The sequence below is a fragment of the Medicago sativa genome, chromosome 4 (assembly GCF_051527215.1).
Source record: "Medicago sativa cultivar Bolivia chromosome 4, Bolivia_mono, whole genome shotgun sequence".
Taxonomy (NCBI): Eukaryota; Viridiplantae; Streptophyta; class Magnoliopsida; order Fabales; family Fabaceae; genus Medicago; species Medicago sativa.
In genome coordinates, this window is record NC_140752.1 from 95,311,660 (window position 1) to 95,328,960 (window position 17,301).

General features: G+C 34.3%; 3 protein-coding genes across 6 annotated transcripts; all 3 read left to right on the top strand.

Annotated features, from left to right (window-relative positions):
* The first annotated feature begins 5,843 nt into the window (after positions 1-5,843).
* Positions 5,844-8,821, top strand: LOC146934116 (transcription initiation factor IIE subunit beta-like). 2 transcript variants are annotated; one of them, XM_085705987.1, is made up of 5 exons: positions 5,844-5,946; positions 6,060-6,437; positions 7,146-7,277; positions 7,373-7,489; positions 8,165-8,821. In XM_085705987.1, the coding sequence occupies exons 2-5, from the start codon at positions 6,177-6,179 to the stop codon at positions 8,504-8,506; spliced, it is 852 nt and encodes a 283-aa protein (XP_085562113.1). In that variant the 5' UTR covers positions 5,844-5,946; positions 6,060-6,176; the 3' UTR covers positions 8,507-8,821. The 2 variants fall into 2 exon arrangements, with proteins under 2 accessions (XP_085562113.1, XP_085562112.1); XM_085705986.1 differs by having other exon boundaries at positions 6,138-6,437.
* Positions 8,822-9,722: 901 nt separating this feature from the next.
* On the top strand, positions 9,723-13,242 carry LOC146934117 (stress-response A/B barrel domain-containing protein UP3-like). Of its 3 annotated transcripts, none has more exons than XM_085705982.1 (10): positions 9,723-9,872; positions 9,960-10,062; positions 10,161-10,291; positions 10,854-10,993; positions 11,104-11,172; positions 11,777-11,915; positions 12,101-12,163; positions 12,253-12,296; positions 12,724-12,824; positions 12,937-13,242. In XM_085705982.1, exons 1-9 carry the CDS (start codon positions 9,785-9,787, stop codon positions 12,808-12,810), a joined length of 864 nt encoding a protein of 287 aa, XP_085562108.1. In that variant the 5' UTR covers positions 9,723-9,784; the 3' UTR covers positions 12,811-12,824; positions 12,937-13,242. The 3 variants fall into 3 exon arrangements, with proteins under 3 accessions (XP_085562108.1, XP_085562110.1, XP_085562109.1); XM_085705984.1 differs by having other exon boundaries at positions 10,164-10,291; XM_085705983.1 differs by having other exon boundaries at positions 12,895-13,089.
* A 3,292-nt stretch (positions 13,243-16,534) lies between these two features.
* On the top strand, positions 16,535-17,062 carry LOC146934118 (uncharacterized). The gene has a single exon (XM_085707877.1). It carries the CDS (start codon positions 16,535-16,537, stop codon positions 17,060-17,062), a length of 528 nt encoding a protein of 175 aa, XP_085564003.1.
* Positions 17,063-17,301: the final 239 nt, after the last annotated feature.

The window sequence follows — 17,301 nt, forward strand, 5'->3', positions numbered from 1 at the left end:
ATAAGATATAGGCTTAATTAATCATTTGGTCCCTTAACTTATTTTTGGATTTTAATTTGGTCCCCTAACTTTAAATTGTCTCAAATTGGTCCCTTAAATCTTACATCGTTTACTATTATGGTCCTCTCCGTTAGTTTTTTGTAAAAACTGTTAACCTTTGCCACATGTCAGTTTTGATTGGTGATCAATGGTTGGATTTGAAAGGCACACATGGCATACTGTGGACTAACATCATATGATCATTCTTGCTTCTTTAAAAAAACACAAGGATTCTCTCTCTCTCAAAAGTCATGTTCCTGGAAAAGGAAGATGAAAGCTCATCTTCAAGCTCAACTCCGACGAGCTACTTGAACGCCGGCATGGTGGCCGGCGCTAGCACCGCCGTGCCGGAGCTCGTTTTTAATGTTTTTTCAATTTTTTTATACCGGCCTACTCTATTTCTCCTCCTCTGCTCGTTTTTAATGTTTTTAAAATTCAATCTTCATATTTTTTTTCTCTCAAAAACGCATAAATTCGATAAAATTAACCCAGCAACATATGAATTTTTTCCAGATTTAAATTTGCATCATTTTCTCTCCATTAATATCCACTTTAATCTAGAAATTTTCATCGAACAAACCTAAACACATAACCAGCAAACTCAATTCGATTTAACCATCGTTTTCTCATCGAAGTTCAAAACCGAATCCAAGTTCAAATTTTATCAACACCGTACAATCTCAAAATCGAATCCTGCAAAGATGATGGTTAAGAAGCATCCACCACCACTTTCGATTTAACCCATTTCAATTTATAGAATCCAAAAAGCAAAACAAATACAACTTAACCCATAAATAACAACAACAACTTCAATCGATTTTTTTTCCAGCTTCAATTAGTGTATGACATGCAACAAGAAGAAAAAAATGAAGAAGGAAGAAGAGGGGTGGACTTCGGACTTCTTATTCAACAATAACAACAACAACCTCAATTGAATTCAATAAGCTTCAAATTATTTTCAATATGTGGTGAGTTCAGATTTGAGTTGAAAGGTTTGGACTTTGGACATGTTGATGAGTTTTAAACCCAGTACAAGATTAGTGATGGTTTGTGTGAAATGAAATTGAAGATTAGTGATGTAGGTGTAGATGGTGTGAACAATTAGATTGAACTTTTACTGGGTTTGCATTTGAGATTTCATGGGTTTGGTTTTGTAGGTGAGATGTGAGTTTGAAGGATCTGAATTTTTTAAAATTATGGGTCTTGGTGAGAAGAAATGAAGATTGAGTTTTTATAAAGAAGATGGTGGAGTAATGGTGGCTGGTGTAATTTGATGGTGGTTGGAGAGGAAGGAATTGATGCTCGTATAAAGAAGAAGAAAAGAGGAAATAATTATTTTTTCTTTTAATGAAATAATAATAATAATAATAATAATAATAATAATAATAATAATAATAAGAATGATCATATGATATGTTAGTCCACAGTATGTCATGTGTGCCTTTCAAATCCAATCATTGATCACCAATCAAAACTGACATGTGGCAAAGGTTAACAGTTTTTACAAAAAAACTAACGGAGAGGACCATAATAGTAAACGGTGTAAAATTTAAGGGACCAATTTGAGACAGTTTAAAGTTAGGGGACCAAATTGAAATCCAAAAATAAGTTAAGGGACCAAAGGATTAATTAAGCCTAAGATATATTATATATGAAAAGCTTAGTATGCCTGACAGGCATAATAGGCTTTTTTGTAAGTCTTAACTTGGCATGTTTAAGTAAATAGACTCTGTAAAAAGCTTGGGTCTGACCTTTTTATTAAACAAGTTGGGTCTAACTAGGCTTTAAATAGGCTAGGCAGTTGATCTCTGTCGCGCGGCCTAACCTGTTCCCATCCATAATTGGTGGAAAAATATAATCAATGTTATTTTTATTTATTTTATCAAATTATGCTTGTTTGTTGTCCTCCTATTTTTATTCTATGTAATATTGACGTGTGTTTGTTCAAAATGTTGTGTTGGTGTGAAACTTGTTATGTCAAAGATCTATAAATTTTGGCCTTTCTTTGACAAAAAAATTGACTTTTGAGTTATGTGATTTTGAACAAACGAATTGAATATAACGAGCCGAACCGAATTATTAACACAAAGTGTACCAGAGAGACGACTAAAAGTTGACAACAATACATACAAAACCAAATGTCAAAATCAAATGATGCCTAAATGTCAAAACCAAACGGCAAAAGGGCTTTGCCACCACAAATGATAGTCAAAAGAAAAGTTAGTATAGCCACCAAAATGAGAGTACTTTTATTTTATCTAATCTAATAATTGCATAATAGATATTTTTTTAATTTAAAAAGAGGTTTACCAAAAATTAAATGAAATAAAGCACGTAGGAGGGAGATTACTATATATGTATACGATTGACTCAGTTGGTTATGACTTGACTCATTTGTAAGACCGTGAATTTACCTTCCACCGTTGATATGAGACCTAGTTGGTGGATGATGTGTAAGAAAATCTGTAAGTGTTGCCTGACCTAACCACGACAAACCCCGATGTCCAACTCATCTAAACTTATTTGGGTTAATTTTATTTTTGATCCTTATAAATATATCAACTTTCAATTTTAGTCATTTAAAAACTTTCTTTCGTTTCAATAGATTTTATGTTTTCAATTTTAGTCTTACTTTTTTTTTTACAAAAGTCCACGTTTCATGTTCCAAATAACCTTTTTTAGGACGTATCACGGTCAACAAATCGCAATCAAAAACACGTGTGTCCAAAAATATATAGTACTCCCTCAAGAGTTGTCAAAACGGTCTACCCTGCCCGTTTAGGGCCGGCCCTAATGAGTTTTGAGCTTTATCGAGACAGGTTTGAAAAAGAATTCTGCTCTTCCCCCAACACATTTTGCTCGCGCCAAACTGAAATACTGAAAATACCCCTGCGTTAGTTAAGTAACGCAAGTGTTAAAATCTGCGCATCTTAACATGCGCTGTGCAACTTAACTCACGCTGGAATTAACACTTGCCTGAGTTAACTCACGCTTGAAATTAACACCTACGTGAGTTAACTCACGCAGGGGTATTTTGGGAAGTTCAGTTGGGAGCGAGCAATAACTGTTGGGTAAAGAGTAGAATTCTTTGAAAAATACTATCCGAGCCCGGCCCTACACGGGCCACGGGATAAACGGGCCGACCCGTATAAAAAATTATTATTTTTTAAATAAAAAGTACTATAAAATACTCTTATAAATTTTCTTATAAATATTATTTTCATTATGTTTAAATAATTCCTAGCAAAAAAAAATGTAAACATTTTTATACAAACGTCACAAACTATGACAACGAGGAAAACAATTTTAAATAAGTTACGTATGTTATGGTTATAAATATTTATATATTCTATCTTTAAAATTATAAGTAACAAAGTAAATATAAGGCTTAATTCGATATTTGGTCCCCTAACTAATTTGTTGTTTTCATTTTGGTCCCATAAGTTTTAAAATCAACGATTTGGTCCCTCAATTTTTCTTCAGTTTTCAAAAAGGTCCTTACCGTCAAAAAGTAACTGTGCCGTTACTTTTTTCCATTTTTTTATTTAAAAAAAACAAAAAAACTCTTCTTCTCTCTCACAACCACCACCTGCTTCCAGCCACCACCAACATTCATCAACACCATCATCATCTTCATCATTTTTCCAGAAAAATCCAAAAACAATCCCAGAAAAAAAATTTAAAACCAAAAAATCCAATTTTTTTTATTCAATTTTCCATCATCATCTTCATCACACAGATTTTCGTGACAGTGAACAACCAGCATCTACTTTTTTTACTTTCCTTCTCCTTCCTCCTCTTCCTCCTTCTTCTTCATTGTAAGCCCAAAAAAAAGAAAAGGAAAACTGTTTTATGAAATTAACTGTTTTATGAAACACACTCCACTTGTTCCTCATTCATCTTCCGATGTGCTGAATTCATAAATTAAAGTAGCAGTGTCAAAGGAAGGATTTCTACTCAAACCCATCATTTTCCAATCCATAAACAAACTATGAAATGGTTGCTTTCAAAACAACCATCACCCTCAAAATCACTACTTTCTTCTTCATTTCCATCACTTTCTTCTTCACACAAAACTATGACCTAGATCTGAATACGAATCAAGAAAAGCCCTAACCTAACATAACATCCGCCGCCGCCACCACCTCCACCACCGGCGGATTTGGATAAGAAATTCGAGATCGTGAACGAGAAAGGAACAGTGTCGGAGGAGATTGTAAAAAAAAAACAAATTTCGAAAAAAATAGATTTTGGTATGGTGGTGGGTTGAGGCGCTGCAAGATACTAAGAAGGCAAATTCACATCACTAAACAGAGGGACAAGGAAAAAACACAGCTGGTGTGTACTTAGAAGGTTTAGTTGCTGAAAGGTGTGATTTGCAGTTACTTTAATTTATGAATTCATGATCTGAGATGAATGAGGAACAAATAAATGTTGTAGTTGAATTGGATTTTTTGGGTTTTAATTTTTTTCTGGGATTGTTTTTGGATTTTTCTGGAAAAATGATGAAGATGATGATGGTGTTGATGAATGTTGGTGGTGGCTGGAAGCAGGTGGTGGTTGTGAGAGAGAAGAAGAGTTTTTTTGTTTTTTTAAATAAAAAAATGGAAAAAAGTAACGGCACAGTTACTTTTTAACGGTAAGGACCTTTTTGAAAACTGAAGCAAAAATTGAGGGACCAAATCGTTGATTTTAAAACTTATGGGACCAAAATGAAAACAACAAATTAATTAGGGGACCAAATATCAAATTAAGCCTAAATATAATTTTATATTACTTATATATTTGTGTGTTAATTCATTGAATTTTTATTTTTATTTTTTACATTAATAGGTAATCAACTAAGTAAACAATTATTTAATATATATATATATATATATATATATATATATATATATATATATATATATATATAAAAACTTGTTATGCAAACTAACGTGCTACCTACGACCCATGCGGGCTAGCCCAAACGGGTACTAGACATTTTAAGGTTGGGTTAAAAAACTCTATAAAAATCCGGGCTCAATATTTAAGGCCTATAATTAATCGGGGCTTAACGAGTCAACCCATAAGAACCAGTCTTTTTGTGAGCTTAACTCCTTCAATGATTTATTTATTTATTTATAAATGATTTATGAATAAAATAAAGAATGTTTCTGGTCACACCCGTTATAACTCTGGTTACACCCATAAATAACATAAACACCCTCAAATAACCCAATTCACCCAAAATCTTTGCAATCGTTCTCTCCTCTTCCAACCGAAAACTCTTCCTTCATTGTTATCTCCTCTTCCAAAACAGTACCAAAGGTTAGAAAATTGTGTTTTGATTTGTTTTTTTCCCCTCATCTCAATTCATGCCATCGTTGTATGTTCTGCGTTTGATTTATGCTTTCAATATGGTATACATGTTTTTGCGTTTTTCAATTTCTACACCGTGCGTTTTGCGGGTGCAGAGGCAAGCGTGAACTAATCTCACGTAGAACACGTGAACTCAGATTAGGTGAACATCAGTTTTAATTTTTTTTTTTTTTTTTTTTTGTGTATGGGTTCTTTGATAAAGCGTGAACCAATTCAGCGTGATGATCAATTTAGATTACATTTCTTTTTTGAAAGGAAATTCTGATTAAATCATCAATTTAGAGTTTATGGGTGTGAAGGTTTAGACTTTAGAGTGGAAGGGTTTTGAGAAAATCTATATGAAAAGGGTAATTTTGGTATTTAGCAAAATTTTAAGTTAAGTGTGACTAGAAAAATTCTAAAATAATAATAAATATCCATAACCCAATATCAATATGTAATGTATCGTTAGTGATGTACAGTAAAGTAGAGTCGAGATTTGCTGCCGTCATTGATTGCATACAGCCACACAGCCAGTGACCAGCAGATCCACTGAGGAACCGAAAGGTGCCGTTAACAACGCCATGTTTTCAATCTTCCGTTACTTTTTATTTTCACATCTCTTAAATTAACCTAACCACATTCATAATTCATTTTTTAACAATCCTCTAAAATCTTAGGGTTTTGTCTAATAAAATTGCGCCTCTTTCGAAAGCTCGTTGATGCATGACTGAATTAGTGAACAATCCTTTATTCAGGCGAAGCTGTTCGTGGGATTTTCAAGTTTTTGGTGAAAAATGGCTCTGCAAGAGCAACTAGATAGGTTCAAGAAACAGCAAGAGAAGTGTCAATCGACACTCTCGAGCATTGCGTCGAGCAAAGTTGGTAGCAGAAAACCTAATACTCCGGCGGTGGCTGCAAATGCATCAACAAATGGAAGAAATTCAAAAACTGGTGTTAAATTCTCAAGTGACACTGAGAGGCTTCAGCAGATTAATAATATACGTAAAGCCCCCGTTGGTGCTCAGATGAAGCGTGTCATTGATCTATTGCTTGAGGTAATTTTGGTTTTCGGCTTTTCACATTCAATTTGATTTCGTTGTTCCTTTTATTCATTTATTGGTGGTGTTGGTGATTGCCATGAATGAGATGAAGGGGAAAAAAAAGAATTTTATTATAACAGTTACAGTCACTTTACATATTTGGCTGGGCAATGAGTTTGGCGAAATCACTGTGGGGCTGTGATTTTGTTGAAGCTCCAACCAACATGTATCTTTTGCCGAAATCGCTGTTACCCACTGTGATTTCGTCAAACTCACGCCCAGCCTAACATCTTGAGAACTTAGTTTAAGAAGCAAAAATGGATCTTTTTTGTTTGCAAATTAAGCCTAGAAGGTCAGGTTATGACTTTAAATAGATGCCGGCCACAAAGGGTCAATTTGTTCAAATCCCAATCCTGCCACAGGTTCATTTACATATCACTTATGTAGAATGGCGTGGTATGTAGTTTCAAAATTGTATTCCGTAAACATTGATTAAGAGTATTTTTTTTCCATAACAATCTACAAGATGCATAGGTATGCTTTACTTGCAGTCATCTTCCAAGATATTTTGGGGTTTGATGGATGTTATGTTGGTTCTCTTAAACTGAGTTGAATTCTTATTTTGAAGAGCCATGTTACTTAAGATAGCTTACCAATGAAAGTCCACAATTAGGAATTGATTCGTCAATATCATATTGATTTGGTGTTTTGGTTTGCTGATAGACACGACAAGCTTTTACACCAGAGCAAATAAATGAAGCATGCTATGTTGATATGAGGGCTAACAAAGATGTTTTTGAGAGTCTGAGGAAAAACCCAAAAGTAGAATACGACGGGCAACGGTTCTCTTACAAGGTAACTTTTACGGGTTCATATATCTTAATAGTTTTATATTTAAATACTCCTTTAGCAAATAACTTCTTCATCTGTTATTTGTTTTTTGTCTATAGGCAAAGTATGGTCTTAAGGAGAAAAGCGAGCTTCTTCAACTTATACGTAGGTATCCAGAGGGCCTTGCTGTTTTTGACCTAAAGGATGCTTACCCCAATGTGATGGAAGACTTGCAGGTAGAATGACTTCTGTTAGGGCTGTTTTCTTTTCTTTGAAGACCATTTCCTGACGACGTTTTTTCAGTAGCAGTGGCTGTTTTGTTCATAGATATATGTTAATTCTCATTTCTCACAGATTGGACTTTTGTCTAGATAATGTGTTTTGTAAGAAATATTAACTGAAACACTATACCCTTTTGAAGAAGATCAAATGTTTTATGGGTAATATAATAACATTGCACATTAGTGGGTTTTATAAAATCGTTTTTCCACTTTTTCCCAACCCTTGGCATTAAAACCGTTGCCATTATTATAAATTAAGGTTAATACTGAGGAAATTGAAACATCTTATAATTAGCCATCACAAAATCTTGCTCCTTAAGGTGCTGTAAGAAATGTGGTTCAACCTTTCCTGCTACCTTGTTCATTCACTTCCTATTCATTTGTTTTGTTTATTTTATAAAGACCTTCTCTTTGCTTCCATTCTCATTGACGTTTACATGATACCGAGACATTAAGGGAAGAGTGATTTTTTTAATGTTTGTCTTGAAATATGGAAATAGAGATTATAGATGGAACTATCAGGTCATATGCCTTAGTGATAGGTGATGTTTTTGTAGAAGTGAAGAGTCAAAATCTTGTATATAGTTGGCTTTTCAATGAATAGGATCTCATAATGATATCTTTTTGTAGGCTTTGAAAGCTGCAGGGCAGATTTGGCTGCTGTCCAACTTTGATTCACAGGACGACATTGCATACCCGAATGACCCCAAAGCAAACATTAAGGTGGATGATGACCTAAAGCAGCTGTTTCGGAGTATTGAGTTACCTCGTGATATGATTGATATAGAGAAGGATCTTCAAAAGAATGGAATGAAGCCTGCTACCAACACTGCAAAGAGGAGGACTGCAGCACAAATTGATGGCGTTTCTTCCAAGTCCAAGTCCAAGTCCAAGTCTAAGAAGAATGAAATCACCAAGAGAACCAAGCTGACCAATTCCCATCTTCCGGAGCTTTTTCAGAACCTAAAGTAAACAACAACTCCTGATTAGCTCACTGCAAGGGAAGTATTTGATCAAGTAGATAATTTGTTAGCTTAAGCTAGATCAGCAGGTTGAAAAATATTCAGGAGGTTCTTATTGCTCTGCCCTACTTTTGATATTTGTTTTTAGTTTTTATACATCAAGGGTGTAAGCAAATGGTGGACTGGTGTGATCTAATAACAATTCTAGAAATAAACTGTGAAACTGTGTATACTAAAGCCTTGTTTAATATTTTATTTTTCGGCCTGAAACTATCAGGAGTGTGTTTGGTTGAAAATACCTTAAATTCACACTGCAAGACATAAATTCTCAGTCTACCTATTTTCTTAATCAGTTTTATTACTATTACTGTTAGCTTATCTGGAAAAATTCTAATAATCAAATGAAATAAAAAAAAAATGTGAGTAATGTTTGCTACACAATTTAGTTTGGATAGATCAGAGGTAGCAGACTGAGAATCCTCACTAGCACTGCAAGCAGGCTTGCATAACATAGATAGAAAAACAAACACGAAAAATAAATTCTTAATCACGGTAAGTTGTGGTATATTTTGTACGACAGAAAAAATATTGGGCGATGAATGGAATGTTCAAATGCGTGGCACACAAGAACGAGAAGTTTAATACCTCAAAAAAAAAAAAAAGGACGAGAAGTTTGACTTTGCTATATTTATCGTCCATTTACGAGAAATATAAACACACATGATAGCCCTTTCAAAAAAAAACTGAAATCTTTTGTTGGATCCATTAAAAAACATAATCCTACTAACCTATGTTTATGTTTATCTCTCTAACCTATGTTTATGTTTATCTCTCTCGTAAATAAACAATAAATATAGCAAAGTAAATAATAAAATCAAACAGTGATACAAATTGATCCAATGTCCAAATCAAAATCGTGACGTTGAAGCGAGACACCAAATTAAGTTCATGAAACACTCTTTGCACATGAAAATCAGTTACATTACATTGAACCCAAGTCTTTGTGTGGGACACCATCCCCAACCTCAACTACTAAGTACTTTTAAGTGTAAGGACGTGCAAGAATTAGAAGAAGTCCAATTTCCAAAGGAAGAATATAAGGCGGTGGTATTTAAATAAAAATAAAAATAAAAATGAAAGGCGTTGTTTACTCCAAACCTGGTCCACTCGTTGTTTTTGTGATGCTGATGAACCTTAACAATAACATCATCTCTCACTTTATTATTGGGAAAGCATGCAATGCATTAGCGAGCTAAAAAGGCAGTGAAAATTGAAGACAGTGAGAATTATGAGTTTTGCAATGCAATGCTCAAACTATTCTTCTTTTTGTGTCCCTCGTCAATTCACCCCAACACCTCTATCTTTACCTTTACAAGGTCCAGACAGTTACTTCAATTTCCTCATTAGTTACCGCATGCATGCATTGAATTGAGTTCATACATTCTTTTGAATTTCTTTTTCAGCATGCCAGTGGAATGGATTCAAGAGCCAACCAAAGAAGAATCAGATGAGAGTATTTTGTAGTTCAGACGACCAAAGCTCCAATCTCGCTTCTCAGAGGAAAAGGTATATACTCTTATTGTTATACTACTGTCTTAGGTTCGAATTCTCCATTTTCATGTCATTATGATTATGAATATGATTAGTGTTTTAATTTCGTGTAGAAGAAAAGTTGTGGAGCACATTTGTCTGCTAAAAGCAAAGGAGGGATTATCTGAAGAGGAAGAGAATGACATGCTTGATTATTTGTACACAACCCAGTATCAAATGGGTGGTATTATTGCTATTTCATTAGGTAAAGTTTACGACAGTTTAACGTTTTCAACACTCACTTTAAGAACATTTACTTTGTTATTAGGTGAAATCAATGTGAGTCACACACTCACACACATTGAATTGGGTCTCACTTAAACTGAAGAGACCCACATGAATTCAAATGTTAGAGTGAGAGTTGAAAATTAAAGTGTCCTTAACACTTCTCTAGTTTAATATTCCATCTATTATAAAAAAAAAAAACAAGGTTAGTTTAATATTTAGGTAAAGTGACCAAATGTAACATGTCGAACACATTTAATGTTGCCGATAGATAGAGTAACCGAGTAACATTTGAATTCAAATGCTATTCTATCTATTTTTTTCAACATTAGGACTTAAATTCTGTATCTCAAGATTTACAACACTCACACGTACCAACCACTTGGGAACATGAGTAAAAATCCAGAAAGAACAAAAAGAGACTATCTACTGTGTGCTATATAGCCTATGCGTCTAGCATCTCTTAACTATGTCTAGTTTTTATTTATTTATTTTGTGAAAGAGCACTTTTTCATATGATGATGACCTTGTTGCTCCTGCAGGGCGTGTTTCTGCTCAGAATCCTGACCACTATACTCATGCCGTTTACATGCGGTTTCAGAAAAAGGAAAACCTTGAAAAGTTCTATGAAAACTCCTTTTACTTGAAGGTTCTCAAGGATCACGTAATGACTTACTGCCATGTATGCACCAACATGTAAACACCGATTCTCTTTTCCTTTATTTTTCTGTTACTCTCAAGTCAACCTCCTTATGAACGTTTTGAGATGGACCTTTACTAATTTTGTTTTAGGGATTAATTAATGTGGACTACGAATCTGAAGTCGATGATGACATGATTTATATATTTCGCAAAGGAGAGGTTAGTACTGATTTACATTTCCTCTTCTGGATCGATAAATTGAAGGGTTCATCAAGTATCAATGCTCAATTCATATTTGACCATACAGGAGTGCTAACAAAACTCTCTTTAACACTCACTCTCTCATTGGATGAAATCAATGTGGATCCCACCACTTTATGTGGGATCCATTACAAAATGTGGATGCTAACATGCCTCTTTGGCCATAACCTAGGGGAAAGCAGATTTTATGTTCATTACAAATTGTGTATTAAAATGAACATAGTTGCTCCTGGGTTCTAGGTATTTATTCCTAATACTTTAGTCTTAGGATATAAGTGTTATCAACCGCTAATCGTGGAAAAAGTGGTCTGTTGAAATTCTGCTACACAATAGTCCTATAGCGCCACTATAGCTGCTATTAGTCAACATTTTGTACTAATAAGACATCGCATAACAATAGTGATTTGTTCAAATTCCACTGGAATGTCGCATTATAGGATTTATAGCACCGCTATTTAACAACACTGCTTCAGATCACTGATTGAATATCCAGTATTTTATTCTAACAGTAATTATTTGGGGGGTGGGGGTCTGGGGTGGATCAAATGAATTTTGTGGCCAGGAGTTCAGCCATGGAGTGGAGTTTATTCTTTTGATATCATTTAATGAGGGTACCTTAGGTAACCAGGCGGAACATGCACTGGCATCTCTGGCAACAGTGATGTTGGAATCTCCTTCCTTGATAGTACAATTTACACAAGGTGTGTTTTCAGTTCCACCAACATTTATTCACATGTTGCCTTGTGTTAGCCGTTGTGTAATTAGGTCTTTTAACATGGTTTGTTGGCTCATCAACAGTTCATTGTTTTGACAAAAGGTTGTATGAATAAAATCACGTCAACTATGTTTTGATTTTCTACTCGAGTTATTAATATTTAATTGTCAGGTTTGAATTTCCATGAAAGCTCTAAGGAGTATACTCATGGAGTAGTGATACGATTCCGATCAGGTTATCCCAATCTCATGGTCTGTTATGTCTGATTTTTTTTCCAATTTGGTCGCGCTAACCAATCTGGTGCATGACGTCATCTTCTGCAGTTGAGGCCTTCGAGATATTTATACGCAGCCAAGAATACAAAGATGTAAGGAATCTATTTTTTTGTTTCTTAAACATTGTTTTATGCTTAGGTTGTCATTTGTTACACAACTTTAGGTGGAAGGTAGCTTGTTAAATGGAAAATGAAATACTTCCCTTTCCTGTAAACTATATAATTCAGAATATTTGTTTGGGGATCATTTTCTCTTGGTAAATGACAAAATTCTAAAATGTTAGCCGACACTTTCAATTTTACTCGAGAAATTTTTCATATGATAATATTAATTTTTTAAATGAATTTTTAATGAGCAAAGTTGAAATATAATTTCCTGTAGACAAATACATTTTACAAAACTGAAACACTAATAACTCCTTCAAAAATAAAAACTGAAATAGTAACTGTGTGATTATATCTTGACGAGAACAAGCACAGCAAGAATATAAACTAAACTATATTTGGATTTGGTAAACAGGTATGGATATCTAAGTTCCAGCCTATTGTCCTGAAATCACTGTCTCTTCATTTCTCTGTTGATCCAGTGGGAACTGAGCTTATGTAGTGAGGATAATTTATGTAAGTTTTTAACTTGCCATATGCTTCAAGTGGCAGACATATTTCTCATATTTATTCCAAATGCTCACAGGTTTTCTACATGAATTGTGACTGGGTTTCCTCTTCTTTTTAGGAACAAGGAAGGTTATTTCCTGCTTCTATTTCCACTCACAAGTTCTTTTGGCTATGAATAAATTATGACTAGTATTGACGCCGACATTCTGAAACCCAATTGCCATAGGAAAGTTTTTGTTGCTTATTTGTGCATGTGTATTTTCTTAAAGCTCAATGTGTCTGGTCCTGCTATCTGTTTATTGTTTCGGGTCAAATATTATGTTAATGTCAAAATCAAACCTTCAAGGTACACTTTTTATATAATTCAGACACCTAACACAGTGTAACCTTTTCAATATAATTTTATTTTGGCAATTTAGAATCACATGCATGCAATACATCATATTTTTCTATTGGATCAAGTACAGTTTCTTTTATATTTGAAAGGCTGGAGTCTTGATTCTCTCAAACTTAATCTATTCTATACATCTTTGCTATGAAACTTATGTACTCTATACGGGAAGCCTGCAAAACCTTGTATAACTTGATAAGCAGCTGATTGCTAGATAGTTGACCACTTGATCAGTTATGAAGGGGGTTTGGACCCCCCGGAACATCTCGTAGAGAAACTCCATATATTGGGTGGACCTCTTCTGTGTCGGGTCCCTTTTGTGTGTTTGTATAGAAATGCAACGAGCCTGAGAAACGCTGAAAAGAGCTTCTCTTTTCTGTCTGCTTGATTCCTTTACTCATCCATCTTGTGGCCTCACCACAATTCGAGAGCTGGCTAGTGATCAGTACGATCATTAAGATCAGAAGGAGGAGTCTTGAATATTGAACTGTCATCATGACTACTGTCTTGTGAGAAGACTGAAAATTCCAAACAACACAGTAGGTAAGAGAAGGGATGAATTTAGTTTGCTCCCTTACGCAGTACGGTTAATCACCCTTAAATATGAGGTCAGAGAAACTGTATCAAAGATAGAGCCAAAACTAAATTAAATTTAATGAAATGGCGAAAGTGCCCGTCGATCATATAGACAGGTTTGCAGCCAGATCATTGACTAAATTAGCTGACAGTTCATAGCGGATAAAGCAGTTGTGCTTGTTTTCCACAGTTGTACATGTCCAGGTATTTTGTTTTTGGCCAACTTGTTGGAATTTCACTCAAATGATTCAAATAGCTTAACTTTAAGAATAGTTGAGAGAAGTAGATACTGCCGAATTAAATTAAGTCTCTTATAAAAACTGAGCTTTCCAATAATACTGTCCAAAGTTGAAAGGATCCTCTTTCGTCCTTTTAGCTGTGGTGGAGTGCCAACTTAAAACACTGCTTGCAAAAGGATGAGACCGTTGACTTCTCTAGCAAACAGGTCTATGATGTTTATGTACATGTTATGAATCTGGCACATTTAAAGTGAACAATTCGTTTTTTAGAGTATAATATCAATTATATAAATCGCTGATAAATTAAAGGCAAACAACCATTTTGGTCCCTAAAGGTGTAAAACATTGTTACGTTAACGAAATCACAAATAAATTTTCTATAGTTCAATTTGTTAGTCACTTTGGTCTCTACTGTTAACTTAAGACGTTTAACTCCATCAAACACGTCAAGGTGTGATATTTTATTCCACCGTGAATGATGATGTGTGATATCGAGAAGACCACTGAGCAATGAAAGAAAAGTGTTAATTTTCCTCCCTGCAAAACACTCAATCTGAAGTAATCCATAACTCTAAATTCCTCTTTTCTTCAACTTCATTATTTGATCTTCTTCATTTTGTATAACAAGAAAGCCTTCAATCTCAATTTCACGCAAGCCAATCTTCTCACCAACCCCAACACTACCTCCTACACTGTAAGACCCTTCAAATATCATACGGGTTCTTGAAAACAGTTCTCTTTAATTCATCTGCATCCATGCGACCATCATCATCCGTGGTAGAAGAAAACGTTACACGTTAGTGTTTTTTACGACACATGTGGTTAAACAACATCGGGGGCTAAAGTGACCACTCAATTTAGTAGCATAAATGAATCTTACTTAATAAATTATAAAAAAGCATCACATGTCGTGTAAACATAGGCCATTGGCAGCTACAATGACAATTTTATTCAGGTTTAAAGTTCAAATTTCAAACTATCAAATGCTTCACATTTAAAATGTGTGAGCATCAGCTATTTGAAAAAAAAACAAATGTTATCTAAAAGCACTATTTTATTGTTAAAGAAAAAATAATACTTCATTAGATCACTCACCATTTTTTTAATAAGAACCAAAATCCAAACTCTACTGTATTTAAATTAATTACGTAGATAGCCGAAGTTTGGATCACTCACCATTTTGCTGTTGTTGAGATTTGACTTTTGAGAAGAATACACCGTCAGTAACTTAGTTTTTTTTTTTTTTGGTACAACAGTAACTTAGTCTTTACTAAGATAATAGTAATTATGAATATAATAATGTTATAACAAAATATTTATTGTCGTGCTTTAATAATAGTATACTATACTATAATATATTGTCTAACATGCACATGTTAATCTTTTTTTGGTGGTGGCCGGGGTTTAAACTCCAGACCTTGCATATTTTATGCATTGTTCATACCAACTGAGCATATATTGTCTAACATGCACATGTTAATCTTTTTTTTGGTGGTGACTGGGGTTTGAACTCCGGACCTTGCATATTTTATGCATTGTCCATACCAACTGAGCTAAGCTCACGAGGACATGCACATGTTAATCTAACTAAAAGTGGAAATTTTTAATTGAAAAACAATAATTATTTATTAAAAAAATGAGTAATGATATTTTGACATCCATTTGATGACAACTTTGTTGACAACCTTATTTTTTTTCACTTCTTATTGGTCAAAAACAATGGAGAGAGAAAAAGGAAGAGAGAATAACAACATCATGTGAGTATGAGAGAGAAAGTTGTCCAAAAGTTGTCAAAAAGTGGTTGTCAAAAGATCATTTCTCTAAAAAAATACTCTCTTTGTCCCAAAATGTAAGCAAAAATGAGTCAACATAAGTTGATGTATACAGTACAAATTTTGAACCAAAAACATCAACTTATGTTGACCCATTTTTGCTTACATTTTGGGACGGAAGGAGTACATATTTAACATTAAATGCACAAGTTCCGTTGCAAACTTACTTTTTTTTTTTGAAGCAACTTTCATAAACTTCTTAACATGAGCAAATTTGCACATGATTGAAATACCTTACCATCAAATACAATTGCAATGAAAATTACACTACCGTTGACCAAATTCGATTGAAAATATGATATTCCGTTGCAAACTTACTTTTTTTTTTTGAAGCAACTTTCTTAAACTTCTTAACATGAGCAAATTTGCACATGATTGAAATACCCTACTATCAAATACAATTGCAATGAAAATTACACCACCGTTGACCAAATTCGATTGAAAATATGATATGAAATCTTACTGAATTAAAATATGCACTCTCGCTGTTTAAAAATAATGTCGCAATCAATCATTTTAGTCACGTCATTACACAACTTTGACGGTTAATGTTTTTAAAATATTTATGGAGACAAATCGAACAACATCTAGCATGCTAAAATTTATATTTATATATTAGTTAAAAAATATGCTCAAAATAAGTTATGTGAATAATGAACATTGTAAAATGCGACATGTATGTGGTCTTGGATACCTGACTCTATAGCAGGTTATACAGTTCGCGGTGCTTATAACATGCTTACAAGCGGGACTGTTTCCATGTCTACTGCTCCTATGGTGTCAGCTCCCCTACTATGGAGGAAAGATATTCCGCTTAAAGTATCAGTTTTTGCTTGGCGCCTTTTCCGTAATAGATTGCCTACCAAGGCGAATTTATTTCGTAGGAGAATTGTTCAGAATGATGCTCAGATGTGTGTTACAGGGTGTGGCTTGGTTGAATCAGATGCTCATCTTTTCTTGCACTGCGACATTTTTGGTCAGGTTTGGCAGCTAGTTCGGCATTGGTTGAGTGTTTCTTCAGCAGATCCCGCAACAGTAGTGGATCATTTTCATCAGTTTGGTACTTCCTCAGGTTTTGCTAAATCAAGATGCTCCTTCATGCATTTAATTTGGTTTGCAAGTTCGTGGGTGATCTGGAAGGAAAGGAATGCAAGAATTTTCCGTGCAAAAGAAAGCACAACTTATCAGCTTTTGGAAAAAATATAACTCCTTTCCTTTTGGTGGTTTAAAGCTCATTCTATTGCTTTTCATTATCGCTTTCATGATTGGTGCCATAACCCGTTCCTTTGTTTGGGGATTGGTTAACCACTTTTTTAACTGTTGACACTTTTTTGTAATTATTAGATATCCTTTTTTGCACACCTTGTGCTGAAGAGATAGTCTGTTGGTTTATAATATTCCATTTTGATTTCTTCAAAAAAAAAAATGCGACATGTATGTTGAAA